We start from the raw sequence: 17,800 nt of genomic DNA on the forward strand, positions 1-17,800 counted from the left end.
TTCAGAAGACTATTGTGTTGTTCTTTCTTTCTTTCTTTCCTTTTTTTTTTTTTTTTGCATTAAAAGACAGAGATGTGCAGTATGCATAGGAATTTGTTCATGTTTTTCCAATTAGTTTACGCAAACACTCTCCATCCATCTGCCACTAGTCTGGCTCATCTGTCAAATTTTAAAACACAATGCATCAAAATGTTTGCCCATGTCTGATATATATACATTATATATAATATAATATAATATGTAATATGTAATATAATATATAAACATTTCTTGGGGCTCCACAAGAAACTTTTGCCTCAAAAAGGGCTCCATGGCTGAAAAAGTGTGAGAATCCCTGCTACATCTAGTGAAAAAAACAAAATATGTGGCTTTATACTTAGCACAACAACACCAATTAATTCCAAGACACTTTATTAGCTGCTACAGCCTTCAAAATAGAAAAGCTTCAACCATCATCCTACAGAAATACAGCATCAAATTCTAGGGGAGGGAGGGTCACCAAAAAAGCAAGATGCCATCCAGCATCAGAAAGCTTTCATCCTGCTTTTTCTACTCTTTCTTGTTACACCATTTGGCCATTTTGTTATTAATGGGAGTCTTCATAAATCGGCTGGAGCTCATGTAGGCTGCAATCTTCTCCAAGGCCTGAAAAAACAAAAAATCGAGGGTTTTAGAAGAAAAGGTGAGGAGAGAAAGAGAATTCACAACAGGTCAAAAACTACAGAAAAATGAAAAAGTTATTCTAGCCAGGATGACTTTGTTCATAGGCTATAGTAAAATGCAAATTCCAGAACACCCTTCCTGAATGTATTGTCCCACATATGTTCTGGACTACAATCCTTGGTCAAATCCTCACAAGGATTTGAAGTCTGAGAAGGATGGTGGTGCAACCTATGGCTCTGAGAGCAGCTCAAACTTGATGAACTGTGCATCAGATTTTTTTTTAACCGGTTTGTCTTAGGCCTTGGGTTTACTCTTATTCAGACATCATCTCCACAAGTTGTCTTTTCCCCCCCACCTTTCCATCACATTGGCATAGGACATGAATGGCGAATGGAAAACCAGGCCCTCCTGTTGTTATATGACTAATTCCCCTCATTTTTGACCACGCAGCAGGGTTTAATGGGAATTTGAGTCCACCAACACATGGCAGGCTGAAGTGTATGTGTGACTGCCCTAAAATGTATTCCAAAATAATAATGCTCAGAGATGAATGGGAGATCTCCCAGCTCTGCTGCTCATGAAAAAGGCACTGTCCCTATCCAAGCAACTTTAAAGAACTACAACAGGGAGAAATAGATTCAATTTTCAGGGGGGAAAAGATTCCACCTAAACATTAGGAATAACTTCCTGAAGGTAAGACACTTTTTGCAACATGCTGCCTCAAGAACCTCTTTCTCTGGGCTGGACTGTGGTGCAGCTAGTTAGTAGCCAGCTGCATTAACTCACTACTGACCAAGAGGTCATGAGTTCGAAGCCAGCCCAGGTCAGAGTAAGCTCCTGACCATTAATAGTCTAGCTTGCTGTTGACCTATGCAACCCAAAAGACTGTTGCATTGTCAAGTAGGAAATTTAGGCACCGCTTTATGAGGGGAGGCCAATTTAACTAATTTACAACGCCATAAAACCTTCCAGCAGCATGCAGAAGAATGAGGACGTACTTCATCAAAGGACCCAGTGTCACAAACTGGCCAGTGAAGCATCAGTTCTTCCTGTGGCTGGAACCAAGCATACCCTCATGAAGCCAGAAAGCTGGAATGTTAAATTGCCTCTGTGTATGTCTATATATGTTGTATGTCTAAATGGCATTGAATGTTTGCCATGTATATGTGAATTTGTAATCCACCCTAAGTCCCCTGCGGGGTGAGAAGGGCGGAATATAAATACTGTAAATAAATGCTTTTTAAAGCAAAGGCTTGATGGACATCAGACAAGCGTGCTTTGATTCTGAGTCCCTGTATGGCAGAGGTCTGGACTGGATGGCCATGTGGTCTCTTCTAATTTTATGATTCTACAAAGTTCACACACATACAGAAACCAGTCCATACTTTCTACACAGTAAGTTAGTGGGTGCTGAGGCTTTACAGCTTGCGGTAAGTAAGTTATTTCACTGCTAACAACCATATCACCACAGGAAGAAGCTCATTAAACAAAGGGATAAAAGGTAAATTGCCAGGCCCATTTAGAACAAAGCACATTTTAACAACCTGCCTGAAGCCTTGTATGTACCTAAAGGAAACAGACAATATTTCTCACATAGTCCTGTCTCCGCCAGCTCAGACACCTACTCCTGCCATTTTGGAACCTTGCTGTCTGTTAATCTGCCTGGGGCTGCTTGCCAGGAAATAACAAACCCAATCACAAGATGCAAACAATCACATATCTCAATGCCAAAACCAACCTCAAAGCGGGTGAGAAAATCTTGAAGGTTCTTAAACTGATCAAGGCACTTAGGCTCAAACATGCGGTTTTGATCCAGGACATCATACATGAGGAAGTCAACAAATGTGATCTGGAAAAAAACAAAGAGCATTATTATTATTATTATTATTATTATTATTATTAACTTTATTTATACCCCGCTAGCATCTCCCGAAGGACTCGATGCGGTTTACAAAGGCCAAGGCCACAAAACACAACACAAACAAAATAACACCAAAAGCAAAATTAAAAACAGTTAAAGCAATATTAACGACATGCAATAGACAGTATCTCAAGACACAATAAAAACTGGGCCGGGCCAGAGTAATGGGTACAGGATTAAAAGTGCTGATGTGGCAGGTGGTATACAAGGATTATAGGCAAGTGCAGTGTGCGGTGTGCAATAATCTTAATTCTACTAAAGTGCTTCGAGGACTTGTTATTGGAGAATTCTTATTCTGGAAAGGCACATCGGAACAGCCAGGTCTTCAAGTTCTTTCTAAAGACTGCCAGTGTAGGGGCCTGTCTAAGATCTTTTGGGAGGGTGTTCCAGAGTCGGGGGGCCACCACAGAAAAGGCCCTGTCTCGTGTCCCCACCAGCCGCGCTTGTGACGCAGGCGGAATCACGAGCAGGGCCTCACCAGATGACCGAAGTGAACGTGTGGGTTCGTAGATGGCGATGCGGTCACTCAGGTAGGCAGGTCCCAAACCGTTTAGGGCTTTGTAGGTAAGCACCTGCACCTTGAATTGGGTTCGGAAAATAAATGGCAGCCCGTGGAGCTCCTTGAACAGGAGGGTTGACCTCTCTCTGTAAGGAGCCCCAGTTAGCATCCTGGTTGCTGCCCGTTGGACCAGTTGGAATCTCCGAGCCGTTTTCAAGGGCAGCCCCACGTAGAGCGCGTTGCAGTAATCCAATCTGGAGGTGACCAAGGCATGGACCACCCCGGCCAGATCAGCCTTTGCGAGGTACGGTCGTAGTTGGCGCACGAGTCTCAATTGTGCAAAAGCCCTCCCGGACAGCACCGACGCCTGAGCCTCAAGCGTGAGCGATGAATCCAAGAGGACTCCCAAACTGCGGACCTGTGCTTTCAAGAGGAGTGTAACCCCGTCCAACACAGGTTGCCACCCTATACCCCGATCTGGTTTGCGATCGACCAGGAGGACCTCTGTCTTGTCGGGATTGATCTTCAGCTTGTTCCTCCTCATCCAGATCGACACAGCGGCCAAGCACTCGTCCAGCACCCGAGAGGCCTCCTTGGAGTTAGGTGGAAAAGAGTAGTAGAGTTGTGTGTTATCTGCGTAGAGATGGCACCTAACTCCAAAACTCCGGATGACCTCTCCCAGCGGTTTCATGTAGATGTTAAAAAGCATGGGAGACAAAATGGAGCCTTGCGGGACCCCACAGGTCAAGGGCCAGGGGTCCGAGCAGGCATCTCCCAGCTTCACCATCTGGGTTCGTTCCATTAGTGATACTCCAGAAGGACTGAGCCTACCCTTGGGTAACCAGGTCTGAATATGCACATACCTTGTCACCAGCAAACCACTTTCTGTCCCCTAAGAACTGAGAAAACAGTTTCAGCTTCCCAGGCAGTTGCTCTAAGTATCCAGGTTTTAGTTTTTCCTAAAAAGAGAACAAAAAAAAACCCGGCAAAAATCAATGAGGGATAAACTGATCAAAAAATTCAAAAGACCTTCTACTGTTCAATAAACCTATGGAATTTGAATTCATCAACAGTTAAGATACCTGAGTGAGGCAAAATGACTAGGAAAAAGTACCTGAGTGATTCCAATGAACTTATTTTAAGAAAAGAGTTATTGATGAGAAGCTTCTATTCCTAACAGCCCAAGAATGTCATTCTTCCAGCCAAGATGTATTCAATGTGTTGTCGAAGGCTTTCATGGCCAGAATGACTGGGTTGCCGTGAGTTTTCCGGGCTGTATGGCCATGTTCCAGAAGCATTCTCCCCTGAAGTTTCACCCACATCTATGGCAGGCATCCTCAGAGTTTGTGAGGTTTGCTGGAAACTAGGCAAGTGGGGTTTATATATCTGTGGAATGTCCAGGGTGGGAGAAGAACTCTTGTCTGTTTGAGGCAAGAGTGAATGTTGCAACTGATCACCTTGATTAGAACTGAATAGTCTTGCAGATTCAGAACTTCGCTGCTTCCTGCCTGAGGGAATCCTTTGTTGGGAGGTGATTCAGCTGGTCCTGATTGTTTCTTAAACAAGGAAGCAGCCAAGCTCTGTAGCTGCAAGGCTATTCAATGCTATTCAAGGTGATCAACTGCAACATCCACATTTACCTCAAACAGGCAAATATTTTTTCTCCCACCCTGGACATTCCACAGATATTTATTTATTATTTATTTATTTATTTATTTACTTCGCTTATATACCGCAATTCTCAGCCCAAGGGCGACTCATTGCGGTGTACAACATAGAAAAACAGGTGCAAAATACAAAACATAGTGTAAAATAATCCACAGTTCATCATTATCAAAAACATCTCATCAAAACATCAACATTACTACAAAAGCCATTCTGAGTCGTCTCATCGTCAAACCCACAATCCGATATCATTTCCATTGTTCCATTCCTATGGTCAAATTACCAGTCATTGCACTTCTTATTCAAATATATATATAAACATATATTTATATTTAGATATATAAACCCCACTTGCCTAGTTTCCAACAAAAACCATACAATACAATACAAAGTTATAAAATGGTTAAAGTCACATATTTGTAAACCCAATGTGTTCTACACAATGCTATATTTTTGTTTCCTAAAGAGGGAGGGTGGTCCATACATGCTTTAATATCTTGGTCTTTTGAGACTCTTATCACAATCCCCAGAAACAAATGTCTGTGCATCACTTGATTCTTCGGGTAGAAGAAACAGTGTTGTACACTGCGGGAGTGTTTACTGCATAAAACATGGATTATAATTCATAATCCTCTGGCTCAGTACAGTAGGTGTAAATGGTGAGAAGCAGTACTACTCACAAAATCAGGATTGTAGCAGATCATCACAAGGCTCATGCGGAAATCCATCACCTGATTCTCCAGCATGTCCACTCTCATTATTTCCTCCTCGGTTTCTCCACCTGGAGCCAACACACAGAGATGAGAAATCATGGAGAGAAGTAAGCAGGTTTTATCAGTCCAGACCCCAGGAGAACTCAGCCATACTTACAAAGCTTATGCTTGCGTGCAATGTACCGGAGAATGGCATTACTTTGTGTAAGCTTGGTCTTGCCATCAATTAGGTAAGGAAGCTGGAAAACAGAGAGAGAGAGAGAGAGAGATCAGCTCAAGGCCAAATCCTTGCCTTGTGCTTCCAAGTTCACTCCTAATGACCCATTCAGTCTATTCATAATTGTTCCTCGGCCCCCTCTTTGCATTTAAGGTTATGCACATGACTACCACGGAGAATAGCCTGTTTCTTCCCATTCGGAATTCATGGATAACCAAATGAGATAGTATTTCTCTGTATCATATGATAAAGTCACTTACATTAGGAAAATCCAGTCCCAGCTTCTCCTTTTCATTCATCCATTGACTCTTATCATAGTCAGGAGCTGGGGGAGAAATAAGAGGCATTAAATTCAGGCATAAAAAAAATCTATGTTCATCATGTTGCCAAGTCTACAACCCCAAGAAAACCCAGTTCAGGAATGATCCCTATTTGATTTATTTCTCAGTTAACTTGGTTATAAGGTAAAGGTTTCCCCTTGACATTAAGTCTAGTTGTGTCCGACTCTGGGGTGTAGTGTTCATCTTCATTTCTAAGCTGAAGAGTCGGCGTTGTCCCTAGACACCTCCAAAGTCATGTGGCCAGAATGACTGTATGAAGTGCTGTTACCTTCTCACAGAAGCGGTACATATTGTTCTACTCACAGTTGCATGTTTTCGAACTGCTAGGTTGGCAGAAGCTGGGGCTAACAGTGGGAGCTCACCCCAGGTTATGCCATGCTGTAAATGCTAGGGTAAATTATTATTTTTTGTCAGGAAGCTGTTAAACACATGTTGGCCTGCTGACAGCCTTGTAGCAAACACCGCTGTAGTTGGTAATAAACTCAGACAGTGTTAAATGCCACCAGTAGCCTCATTAACTTGCTATCTTGGAATATTAAAACCAGAGGACGTTCCACAAGAGTTGTTTACTTAGGTAAAACTGTTCTTTGCTGCCCTCATTTTCTATCTAGACCACCTAGATTTTGAGAAAATAACTTGGCAAGAGAAAGCCACAATGTGACAAACAGCAAGGTTGGAGCTGGGATGCTTCAGAGACAAAGGCTCCATTGTGCTCTCTCACAGGGCGCACTGAGGACATTTTTTCCAGACAATCTATTCTTTAGCACACAGCGAGTGATTATCACTGCACATTTTCAGATGGACACAATTTGCTTAAAGTGAGTCGTTCAGCTGCAAGGATGGCTCATTCACTCACCACTGAAAATGTATTATGTTATAATTAGGGAGGCCTCCTCGCTTCATTCAAGAACAGTCACCATATGGAACACATTATGTATCATGTGACATGGTGGCCCCTGAAAGACCCCATTACCATATATTTTGGGTTATTTTTAAAGAAGATGATACCACCAGAGTCACTCTCCAGGAAAGAATTGATACCGTACTAATTTGCTTAATATACACAGCAATCTTGTGTACCATCATTCTTGAAAAAATAAAATAAAAATACCATCTCAACTTTTTCCTAAAGCAGGATTCAAAGAGGCTTATCAAGTAAAACAAGTAGAATGAACTGTATTTACTTATTTATTGTATTTATATACCGCTTTTCTCATTCCTGGGGGGACATAAGGCAGTTTACAACATACTAATGGCAAAAATAAACGCCAACATACAGTACACAAAGAAATCACAATAACTAATTACTACATATAACTATGTAAAATCAATTAAAATCATTAAACTCAAAATCAATTAAAAACCACTAAACATGATATAAAATTTAAACATTCAGACAAGGATAAAACCATCCTAGTATAAACATTAAATAATCCTAGTATAAACATCATCCTAGTATAAACATTTCAAACAAGTAGTACAATTATCATACTGTGCAAATAATACTGTAATTTGGGGTTAATAAGTTAAGTCTCTAATTGGAACAGCAGCATTAATCTCCAAGATAGTAACCCAAGATCCTTGGGGAGTGAATTACATTAGTCAGGACCGCTCTTTGCACTTTACCCACTCCCCCGGCCCTATGGTATCACTGCACTAGCCTCGGCCCAGCCCTCTCAAACTATCTAGGCCCACTTTGAAATTCTGGCCTTTGGTAGCTTATTTTGCATGATTGAATAGTGTTTTTAATGTATATGTTTGTGTTAATAGTTTTATGTCTATATTTTAAATAGCTACTCTGTATGTTTTTGTGTTACTCTGCCTATGTGGAAACCGCCCTGAGTCCCCTAGGGGAGATAGAGTGGCATTCAAATAAATTGTTGTTGTTGTTGATGATGTTGTTGTAACACAACAAGATTAGTACACAACAAACAAGATCATTATGCTGGTTTGTGTATTGGATCACACATCGGACATATAGTCTAGGCCAGGCCCATAGCCAGGATTTTGATTCGGAGGGGGGCTGAGTTTGATTCGGCGGGGGGGGGGGGGTGAGTTTGATTCGGGGGGGGGGGGTGTAAGGATCTACCCTAGCAAACTTTTTGTATCATTATCCCAATACCCCCATGCATATAGGATATATTGAGCATGGTGGTCAGATCATGATATGAATAAACATAGCAGTTTTAAAAATGTACCAATAAGGCCTTCTCATGGACCACCCTGAGAATTTTGGGGGGACTGAAGCCCCTCAAGACCCCCCCCCCCCAGCTATGGGCCTGTGTGCAGATCCCAGTAGATGATGTGTGCAGTGACCTTTAGCAGCTAACAGATGGTTGTTGTTATTACTACTACTACTACACTGGCTGCATTGAACTGGCAAGTGGCAGGGAACTTTTATGTTCTCATCATATTCCAAGCCAATTCAAATGCCTTGCCAAGAGGCTCAATAATGAATTGTTGTTTCTATTTCTCCAGAAGACTTTAGCCTTAGCTACCTACAACTCTCTGGAGACTGCAGAATCATGGCAATTTCAAACATTGAGTTGATGCTTCCTGCACATTTGGATCTTGACACCTGTTTCTCTCCATAAAGAAAATTAGGCTATGAATATATGAGATGCTTACTACATCAAAATCCATCCCTGTCATATTATTGAGCAACACAACCAATATCTGCTAGACAGTGGTTCTCAACCTGGGGTCCCCAGATGTTTTTGGTGTTCAACTCCCAGAAACCCTAACAGCTGGTAAACTGGTTGGGGAACTGGTTGGGGTTTCTGGGAGTTGTAGGCCAAAAACATCTGGGGACCCCAGGTTGAGAACCACTGTGCTAGGAGATTCCTTTCAAAGGAAATAGTACAGCAGAGCATAGAGTCCGCATTATTAGATACCAAAATGACCCTCTTCCAATATTACAGGTGCATATCATTTGGCACAAGCCTCTCCACTGACACCACCCAGCAACCTTATAAACTTTCAAAATTTGCAGAGGTTAAGCATAATTATAAAATTTCACTTTGGGGCCAACAAAAAATCGACAGGATACAGTTTCTGTATCTAGCTTGCTTAGAATGCCTTTATCCAAATGGGCTAGGCATTACCAGGAAATTATGAATAAACCAGCAACTTTCATTCCTAGTTGTAAAAGGGGGGCAATGGAAGGAAGAACTTCCTGACTGAGAGCCGTTCAGCAGTGGAACTCTCTGCCCCGGAGTGTGGTGGAGGCTCCTTCTTTGGGAGCTTTTAAACAGAGGCTGGATGGCCATCTGTCGGGGGTGCTTTGAATGCAATATTCCTGCTTCTTGGCAGGGGTTTGGACTGGATGGCCCATGAAGTCTCTTCCAACTCTATGATTCTATGACTGTAATAAATACTCTGTTGAACAATACAGACCTTCCCCACAGCTGTATAATTTATCTTCAAAGGCTGTGCCTGTGTATTCCAGCAGCAAGCGGATGCTATGAGCAAGCTGAAAGAAACAAATGATAAAGTTCAATGAGAAGTCAGCACATACAGGTTTCAGGATTTGCAATCCTTAAAAGGCGACACTGTACTCAAAAGAACTTACTTTGTGAAACTACAGACGTTGTTTGCCAAGGGGTGGCCAAGGAAGAGAATTCAACACCTTCCAGGTCCATATTCTTCTATTCTCTGCACTATGTTTACTACTATCATTACTCTAAACTCCCTTTCCAGTCTTCCCTTCTGTCCTTTCTAATGCTTCTGGTTAAACCCATCTCTCTGTGTTAGTACAGTCTTTCTCTTTGCCAAAATCCCTCTATACTTAGTGCTTCTCTCATACCTGAAGACATACTGAGCCCTACCTCTCCTTGCAAGATGAAAGCACAAAAACTTGAAATACTATAATTATTTGCCTGTTGTACAAAACCCCCTGTGTCTCTCTGGCTGCTTTTAAGAGAACTTGAACATACTTGTTTTTTCTCTGGTTGTTAACTGAAGATATTTTACAGTGTTTGCAATTTATTGCAACGGCTTTTTTTTAAAAGGAAGGAAGTGCTCAGATGTTGTATTTTGATTTTTTTTCTACTGTAATCCGTTTTAGGAAGGCCACAGCTCTGAAATATAGTTTTCAAGTATCTGAAATTAAAAACAAACAAATGCACCTCTATACAGACTAGGAAAAAGAAAGGCTCCCTCCTCTATTTTCTCATCAGAGTCCCCGGTGGCACAGTTGGTTAAACCCTTGTGCTGGCAAGACTGAAGACTGACAGGTCAGAGATTTGAATTTGGGGAGAACCTAGATGAGCTCCCTCTGTCAGCTCCAGCTCCCCATGCAGGGACATAAGAGAAGTCTTCCATAAGAATGGTAAACCATCAAAACATCTGAGTGTCCCATGGCCAATGTCCTTGCAGACATTGTGAGGTCTCACAACCTCACAACCTTGAGACCATTGTGAGGTCTCACATTTATGGAAGGATGCCTTCCATAGATGTGGGCAAAATGTCAGGAAAGAATGCTTCTGGAACATGGCCATACAACCCATGATTCTGGCCATGAAAGCCTGTGTTTTAACTGTGTTATGTCTGTTTATTGCTGCATTTTAATGATGTTCCTTGCCTTGATTTATGGGAAGATGTTGGTAAGAATTTTAAAATTATTATTATTATTATTATTATTATTATTCAGCTTAAAGTATTCTTGGGAAGATTCATTCAGAGGGGAAGAAATGTGCTAAAGTCTCTTGCTTTTCTCTAAGGCTGAAATCGGTTGACTTCCCTAAGGCCACCAGATGGATTTCCATGGCTGAGCAGGGATCTGAACTCTGGTCATAGTCCAACATGCAAACCAATCCAACAGCAAAACTTGAGGGTGTATTTATACAGTGAAATTAATGCACTTTGACTTCACTTTAATTGTCATGGCTCAAGGCTATGAAATCACAGAAAAGGTCTTTAGCCTTTTCTGTCAAAGAGTGCTGAAGTTGCACCAAACTTAAAACTTCTAGGATTCCACAGCCTTGAGCCATGACAGTAAAAGTTGTGTCAAACTACATTATCTCCACAGTGTCGATGCTACCAAGGTAAGTGCAAGATATAGAGGTGAGGTGCTTAAAGGTAACGGATTCCCCTTGACATTACATTTCGTTGTGTCTGACTCTGGGGGGTGGTGCTAAACTCCATTCCTACGCCAAAGAGCCGGCGTTGTCCGAAGACATCTCCTAGGTCATGTGGCCAGCAGGACTGCACCGAGAACCGTTTCCTATTGTGGTACCTATTGAACTACTCACATTTGAATGTTTTCAATGTGCTAGGTTGGCAAAAGTTGGGGCTAACGACAGGAGCTCACCCTGTCTGTGGATTCAAACTGCTGATCTTCTGATCAGTAACTTCTGCAGCTTAGCGCTGATCCACCATGGCCACTCACAAAAAATCCAGGGGACCATAAGGCTTGCCCATGGAGAGCTACAAAGCCACAAGGCAGCATCGAAATGGAGCGAGAGGGTTGCATTTGCCAACATGAAAATAATTCTTTACTGCCTACTCTGGGGGAGTGGCTGGCCAAAGTTAAGACAGGGCAGAAACAAGACACGTTGCCTTGTTTGATCAAAGGAATGGCGTTTCTAAAAAACTGAACAGCCCTTGATGGACTTTTCTTTTGCACCCCACACCCTAAAAAAAAAAGAAGCTTTTGATTAATTTACCTCTTGGTCATTAGACAGAATTGGTTGTAAAAAAGAGAAGTTATGTTCATGTGAAGAAAAGGAAGTATCAATAACTGTAAAGTAAGCATAACTGCTAAAAACGTGGCCGGAAGTTATTTTCTTTCTTTCTTTTTTTTTTTCTTCTTCACAATTTCATTCCGTTCTCTTTTTAAATAAATATTTCAGTGCTGTGTCAAAATCTCTGTATGAATGTGTGTGTGTGTGTGTATGTATGTATGTATCCTTTAGTGCAATATAAAAACCTTGTATTTAAGTATCTGCATGTGATATGGCATGGGCAAACTTTGTCCCTCCAAGTGTTTTGGACTTCAACCCCCACAATTCCTAACAGCCTACCATCCAAAGAACCTGAAGGGCCAAAGTTTTCCCAAACTCATATATATATGTGTGTGTGTGTGTGCGCACGCGCGTACGTACATATATGTATGTTTATATATACACACACATACACAGTGTCCCAAAAACCTGCATACATAGAAAAAAATAACAAACATTTATTATATTTAATACATTTAAAACATATTTATATTTATAGTTTTGTATATACTGGAAGCATTTTGTAAAATTGTGTAAAGAAAGGTCTACTTATCTACAATGCCCCATTTTCCATCTGTAAGCCAACTTTTGCTACACATATACAGAAACAAACAGGACCACCAACTGCACTTTGTGTGCATGTCTATGTGTATATATTTGAATCTATCTCTTTATACATATACGTGTGTGTATATATATAGATCTACGGATATACAGATGTGTGTGGGTGTATGTGTGTATATATATGTGTGTGTGTAAAGATGTGTGTGTGTATACACACACACACACACAATCCCAAACAAAAGGACCTTCACCCCGAACGCGCTGCACTTGCTACAAGACTCCACCATTCCCTCTTCCAGAGCGGTGCCTTTTGTTATCGCTTCCCAAAGACATCCAAACACCTTTTCCTTCCATGGGGCGCCCCCCCCCCCTTACTCACTTTGCAGATCCACCCCCCTGCAAAAGGGCCCCTCACTCACCCCTCGGATATCCCAGTAGCCCAAGATCATTGCCATGGTCGCCTTCTCGCCTTCTGCCTTCCAGTTGCTTGTGGCTCTTCCTTTGCAAAAGAGGAGGCCCCCTCTGGCAGGGACTGGGATAAAAGCCAGTCCTTCGGGGGGAAGGGAGGGGGCGTCGATTAAATTTGATTCCTTAAAGGCGCAGAGCCTATTTCTGGCAGGCCAAGGGGGCGGGGCACCAAGTTCGGAGGAACCCCTTTGAAGCAGAAAAGAACAAAGGGGAATGGTTCCCCCCCCCCCCCCCACTTGACTCAGAACTACACACGCATAATAGAGTGTGTTTCTCTCTGAGTGAATGCAGTTTGATACAACTTTATGCTATGGAATCCTGGCATATGTCGTTTTACAGGGGTTTTAGCTTTCTCTGCCCAAGAGTGCCAATGCACTCTTCCATGTTTCCATAGCATTGAGCCGTGGTAGCTAAAGTGCTGTCAAACTGCATTGATTCTGTAGTGTAGATGCACCGTGAACTACAACCACCCCCTCCCCAATATATGCAGCCGTTAATATCTAATATAGGTTGAGTCTTCCCTATTAAAAATGCTTGGGACCAGAAATATTTTGGATTTTGCCCATATTTGCATATGTGTACACAATGAAATTCATATTTTTTCATATACACCTTATAACATAGCCAGAAGATAAATGTATAAACAATACCTAAGTAAATGTAAAGGTTTCCTCTGACATTAAGTCTAGTTGTGTCCAATTCTGGGGGGTGGTACATTGTCCATAGACACCTCCAAGGTCTTGTGGCCAGCATGACTGCATGGAGCGCTATTACCTTCCCACAGAAGAGGTACCTATTGATCTACTCACTCTTGCATGTTTTCAAACTTCTGGGTTGGCAGAAGCTGGGCTTAACAGTGGGAGCTCACCTTGCTCCCCAGATTCGAACCGGCAACCTTTTGGTCAACAAGTTCAGCAGCTCAGCAGTTTAACCCACAGCACCACAAGGGGGCCAAACAACATCTATCTGTCTCTATAGATCAATATCTATCTATTTATCTATCTATATCCATAATAAAAATGAAAATATGTGTGTGTGTGTGTGTGGCTGGGGTGCCCAATTTCACAGACAGGCTCCCACTTCCACAAGTAGCTATAACCTCCATCTATGAGGAGCCACCTCTCTCCAATGACACTGCAGGTTATAACAAGCACTGTAAACATGTACAACCCCTGACAATGTCTTCCGGAAATACAAGACTGCCCACCACCCAGATGGAGGCTTTCATACAGGGACAATATCATCCTAGATTTTCTGTGTTTCTGACTCTCTCCATTGGTATGGAATATGCACGATCCCACCCACTGCCTCTCCCATAACCCTTTCCAACTCTTTTCGACTGGCATAGCAAACATACTGGAAGGGGTTGGGAGACTGACTCAACATTATGAAAGTTGTAGTTCACCCTGCATCAAGACAGAGCTCTGTGACCCCCACCAACAATGGACCTGGACCACATTTGGCACACAGAACCACCATGACCAACACAAAATGCTGGGGAGATTTGGGAGGAATTGGCCTTGATTTATAGCCCTAAGTTCATCTGGAACATCAGTATGCAAAGGAATCCTGTAACACCTATCCCAGGGCACTTCCACACAGCCCTATATCCGAGAATATCAAGGCAGAAAATCGGCAATATCTGCTTTGAACTGGGTTATCTGAGTCCACACTCAGATAATGTGAGATTTCCTGCCTTTATATTCTGGGATATAGGGCTGTATGGAAGGGCTCTCAGTCACCATGGGACTATAGGATCCCTTGACATCATCTCATGTAAAGTGCCTACACAACAATGCATTGCTTACACTGTGAAAGGATAAAGCTGCAAATCTCACTTCCAGGGCCCTTCCACAAAGCCTTATATCCAAGAATATCAAGGCAGAAAATCCCACAGTATATGCTTTGAACTGGAATAAGTGGCAGTATGGACTCAGATCAACTCATCACACTAGAGAAAAAATCCACTTAAAATCCGGTTTCTGCTTCCTGCAGAATTCTGGGGTTTGTAGTTTAGGGAAGAGCCTTTAAAAGCCTTACTAAACTACAAACTCCAGATTTCTGCAAGATGCAGAAATCGGATTTTAAGAGGATTTTTTCTCAAGTTTGATAAAGTAGATAACCCAGTTCAAAGCAGATATTGTGAGATTTTCTGCCTTGATATTCTGGGAAGTGGGGGTGGAAGGACCCCCACTTTCTCTTCCCATTTTGCAAATCTTTGCTATTATTAGAATCTTAAGCCGATTTCACTACTATACAACCCAGAATATCAAGGCAGAAAATCCACAATATCTGCTTTGAACTGGCTTATCAGAGTCTACACTGCCATATAACCAAGTTCAAAGCAGATAATGTGGGACTTTATACAGCTGTGTGGAAGGGGACATAATTCCTTTTAAAGGATGTTTATAATTTTGGAGGAAATATGCCACCCTCCCCGCTTCTCAGAATTATAAGTTGTTAAGAGTGTGTACGCTTTGAGAAGGACATAATAGTCTTTTGAAGCACGCATGGCAAACAACCCCATGCAAAGCAAAGGTGGAAGAACCATCAAGAGGCTATTACTTGGCATGTTTATTTCCTTCTTTTATAGTTGTGCGTTGGAAGCCTTGTCTATAGTTTACAGTTCCTTAAATTGCAAGCTACTGACTTTTATCGCTCCAGATTCACACAGGGAGAGAAGGGCCAGAAAATCGAGAGTGACAGGGTCCATTAGTTTTAATAACTGTGGAAGGGAAAACCTTGGCAACAGTACAGTCTTACAGGAGATTCTTGAAATTCTTTGCACTCGGTCAGCTTTATAATTTGATACAAACCTAGCAGACATGGAGATATGTTTTTGAATTTCCTGGGCCTCTAAGAGTAATTTTAGGCAGAATCATTTCTTAAAGTATGATTTGGGTTGCTCCCGTACAGGGGGGCGAGGGAGTTTCCAACTCACTACAGTTGAAATGTGGTCAAACTGCATTAGTTTTGCAGTGTAGATGCACCCTGAGTCTACGAAAGCTTATGCAATGAACATTCAATCTTAATATGCTTGTAGGCTGGTACAAACTAACCCAGCCATGTCTTTGAGTATGACTTATTGCAGAGCTTCCCAAACATTTCATGATGGTGACACATTTTTTTAGACATGCATCATTTCGCGACACATTCATTCAGTTTTATTAGCAAAAGGAAGGTTGATCCAATCCCTTATAAAGAATAAAAGGTAAAGGCAAAGGTTTCCCCTAACATTAAGTCTAGTCGTGTCCGACCCGTGGGTTGGGTGGTGGTGCTTATCTCCTAATCTAAGCCAAAGATCCGGAGCTGTCCGTAGACAACTCCAAGGTCATGTGGCACGCATGACTGCATGGAGCAACGTTAGGATGTGTTCTTATCCTTATAAAGGATAAGAACACATATATAAACTTTACGAATGAAATGCATGGGGGCACAACATAGCTCATGAAAATCTTTCATTCATATCTTTAAAAATATATGATGTATTGCTTATTTCACACAGACACAGACACTAATGTGTTACAACATACAATTTGAAAACCTCTGACTTACTGATTTTAGTTTTTGTAGATTACAATCCACTTCCTCAGATACACTGATGGAGTACAGTATTCAAATCTCAGCAAGGTGATAAGGAAGGGAAATGGGATACAGAAAAGGCAATTATCCCACTGCACATAAACTGTCAAGGCCAGGCCTGTAGCCAGGATTTTGATTGGGGGGGGGGGGGGCGAGGAGCTGAGTCTGAGTGAAAGAGGGTCTACCCTAGCAAACCTTTTGTATCGTTGCCCCAATACCCCCATGCATATGGAATATATTGAACATGGTGATCAGATCATGATATGAATAAACATAACAGTTTAAATAATATACCAGTAAGGCCTTCTCGTGGACTACCCTGAGAATTTGGGGGGGGGGGCTGAAGCCACTCAAGACCCCCCCCCCCCCCCCGACTACATGCCTGGTCAAGGCGGTTAAGATAACAGTTCTGACATAACAGCGCTCCATGACCTTGGAGGTGGCTACGAACAATGCCAGCTCTTCGGCTTAGAAATGGAGATGAGCACCAACCCCCAGGGGAAAACCTTTACCTTTGCCTTTACCTCTGACATATGTGGGTTAAGATGTTTTTGTAATATTAAGGTGTTTCATCTCTGAAGTATGAAAGCCACACTTTCTGCTTTCAGAAAAAATGGTTCCACATTCTTTCCTAGAAATGTTTGACAATCAATCAAAACATCAACATGAAAACATTTTATTATGCATGATAACAACACCAAGATTCCTTGATACACAAATGTGGAAAATGTGGAGATTCAATGGAAGACTGAGTAGATAAATATTTGAGATGGTAGAAGTTGAGATGTTAATTATGTTGCTGCGGGGAAAAATAATTGATGACTTTTTGGAAAGACTGCAAACTTTTCGTGTGCACACAGAACCAATGTAGTATATAATTCTAAGGCCCTTGTCAGGCTACAAATACCAGGATCCCAAGGTTAAAATGGTGTAAAACTGTATTCATTTTGCAGTGCATATGTACCCACTGCTGTGATCCAGTAATGCTTTGTTACAGTAGTGTGCATTGTTTCCTTTGTTTCCTTTAAAAAACACATCACAAAACTTGTTCATATTTTAAAGTCTCACAAAACTCTTGTTTTTGCTGCAAAAAATACCTCACCCTGCTACTCACCCAACCCATGGACATTTCTATTGAAAGTAGTTTTGAGTGTTAGATACCATTCATTTTTTTTAAAGTTGATCTTAAAAGCACATGAAGAGGCCATGTTATCAAAATGCAAAGAAACATTGTTTTGTGTTTTACTGCCATGGAAGGAATATTCTTTAATTCTTCCTGACCAGATTTCTGTCCCATTTGGGTTATTAATTGTGTGTCTTTCCTCATTTGTTAAAGCAGAAGTGAAGGAACTTTGGCCTTCCAGTTGGCTCGCATTCGAGCTGCCCAGCATTGAGTGGCAAAGGTCTGTATTTCGTAAGATTTAGAGTGCCAAAGGTTCTGCAT

General features: G+C 41.8%; 1 protein-coding gene across 1 annotated transcript; it reads right to left on the reverse strand.

Moving 5' to 3' along the window:
* Window positions 1–394: 394 nt before the first annotated feature.
* Window positions 395–12,846, reverse strand: LOC132773786 (glutathione S-transferase Mu 1-like). Its single transcript, XM_060773259.2, has 8 exons — window positions 12,726–12,846; window positions 9,416–9,491; window positions 5,939–6,003; window positions 5,619–5,700; window positions 5,429–5,529; window positions 3,947–4,042; window positions 2,402–2,512; window positions 395–645 (listed from the first exon to the last, which is right to left on the reverse strand). The coding sequence occupies exons 1-8, from the start codon at window positions 12,759–12,761 to the stop codon at window positions 550–552; spliced, it is 663 nt and encodes a 220-aa protein (XP_060629242.1). The 5' UTR covers window positions 12,762–12,846; the 3' UTR covers window positions 395–549.
* Between the last annotated feature and the right edge of the window lie 4,954 nt (window positions 12,847–17,800).

This window comes from Anolis sagrei, chromosome 4 (genome assembly GCF_037176765.1).
Source record: "Anolis sagrei isolate rAnoSag1 chromosome 4, rAnoSag1.mat, whole genome shotgun sequence".
Lineage (NCBI taxonomy): Eukaryota > Metazoa > Chordata > Lepidosauria > Squamata > Dactyloidae > Anolis > Anolis sagrei.

What these genes read in the sequence shown, in the direction of transcription:
- LOC132773786 (XM_060773259.2), bottom strand. Translation starts at nt 12,761, where the DNA reads ATGGCAATGATCTTGGGCTACTGGGATATCCGAGGG. An exon ending in TGGGACTGGATTTTCCTAAT is followed by an intron (nt 5,701 to 5,938) that starts GTAAGTGACTTT and finishes TCTGTTTTCCAG; the next exon opens with CTTCCTTACCTAATTGATGG. An exon ending in AGTGGTTTGCTGGTGACAAG is followed by an intron (nt 2,513 to 3,946) that starts GTATGTGCATAT and finishes GTTTTTTTCCAG; the next exon opens with ATCACATTTGTTGACTTCCT.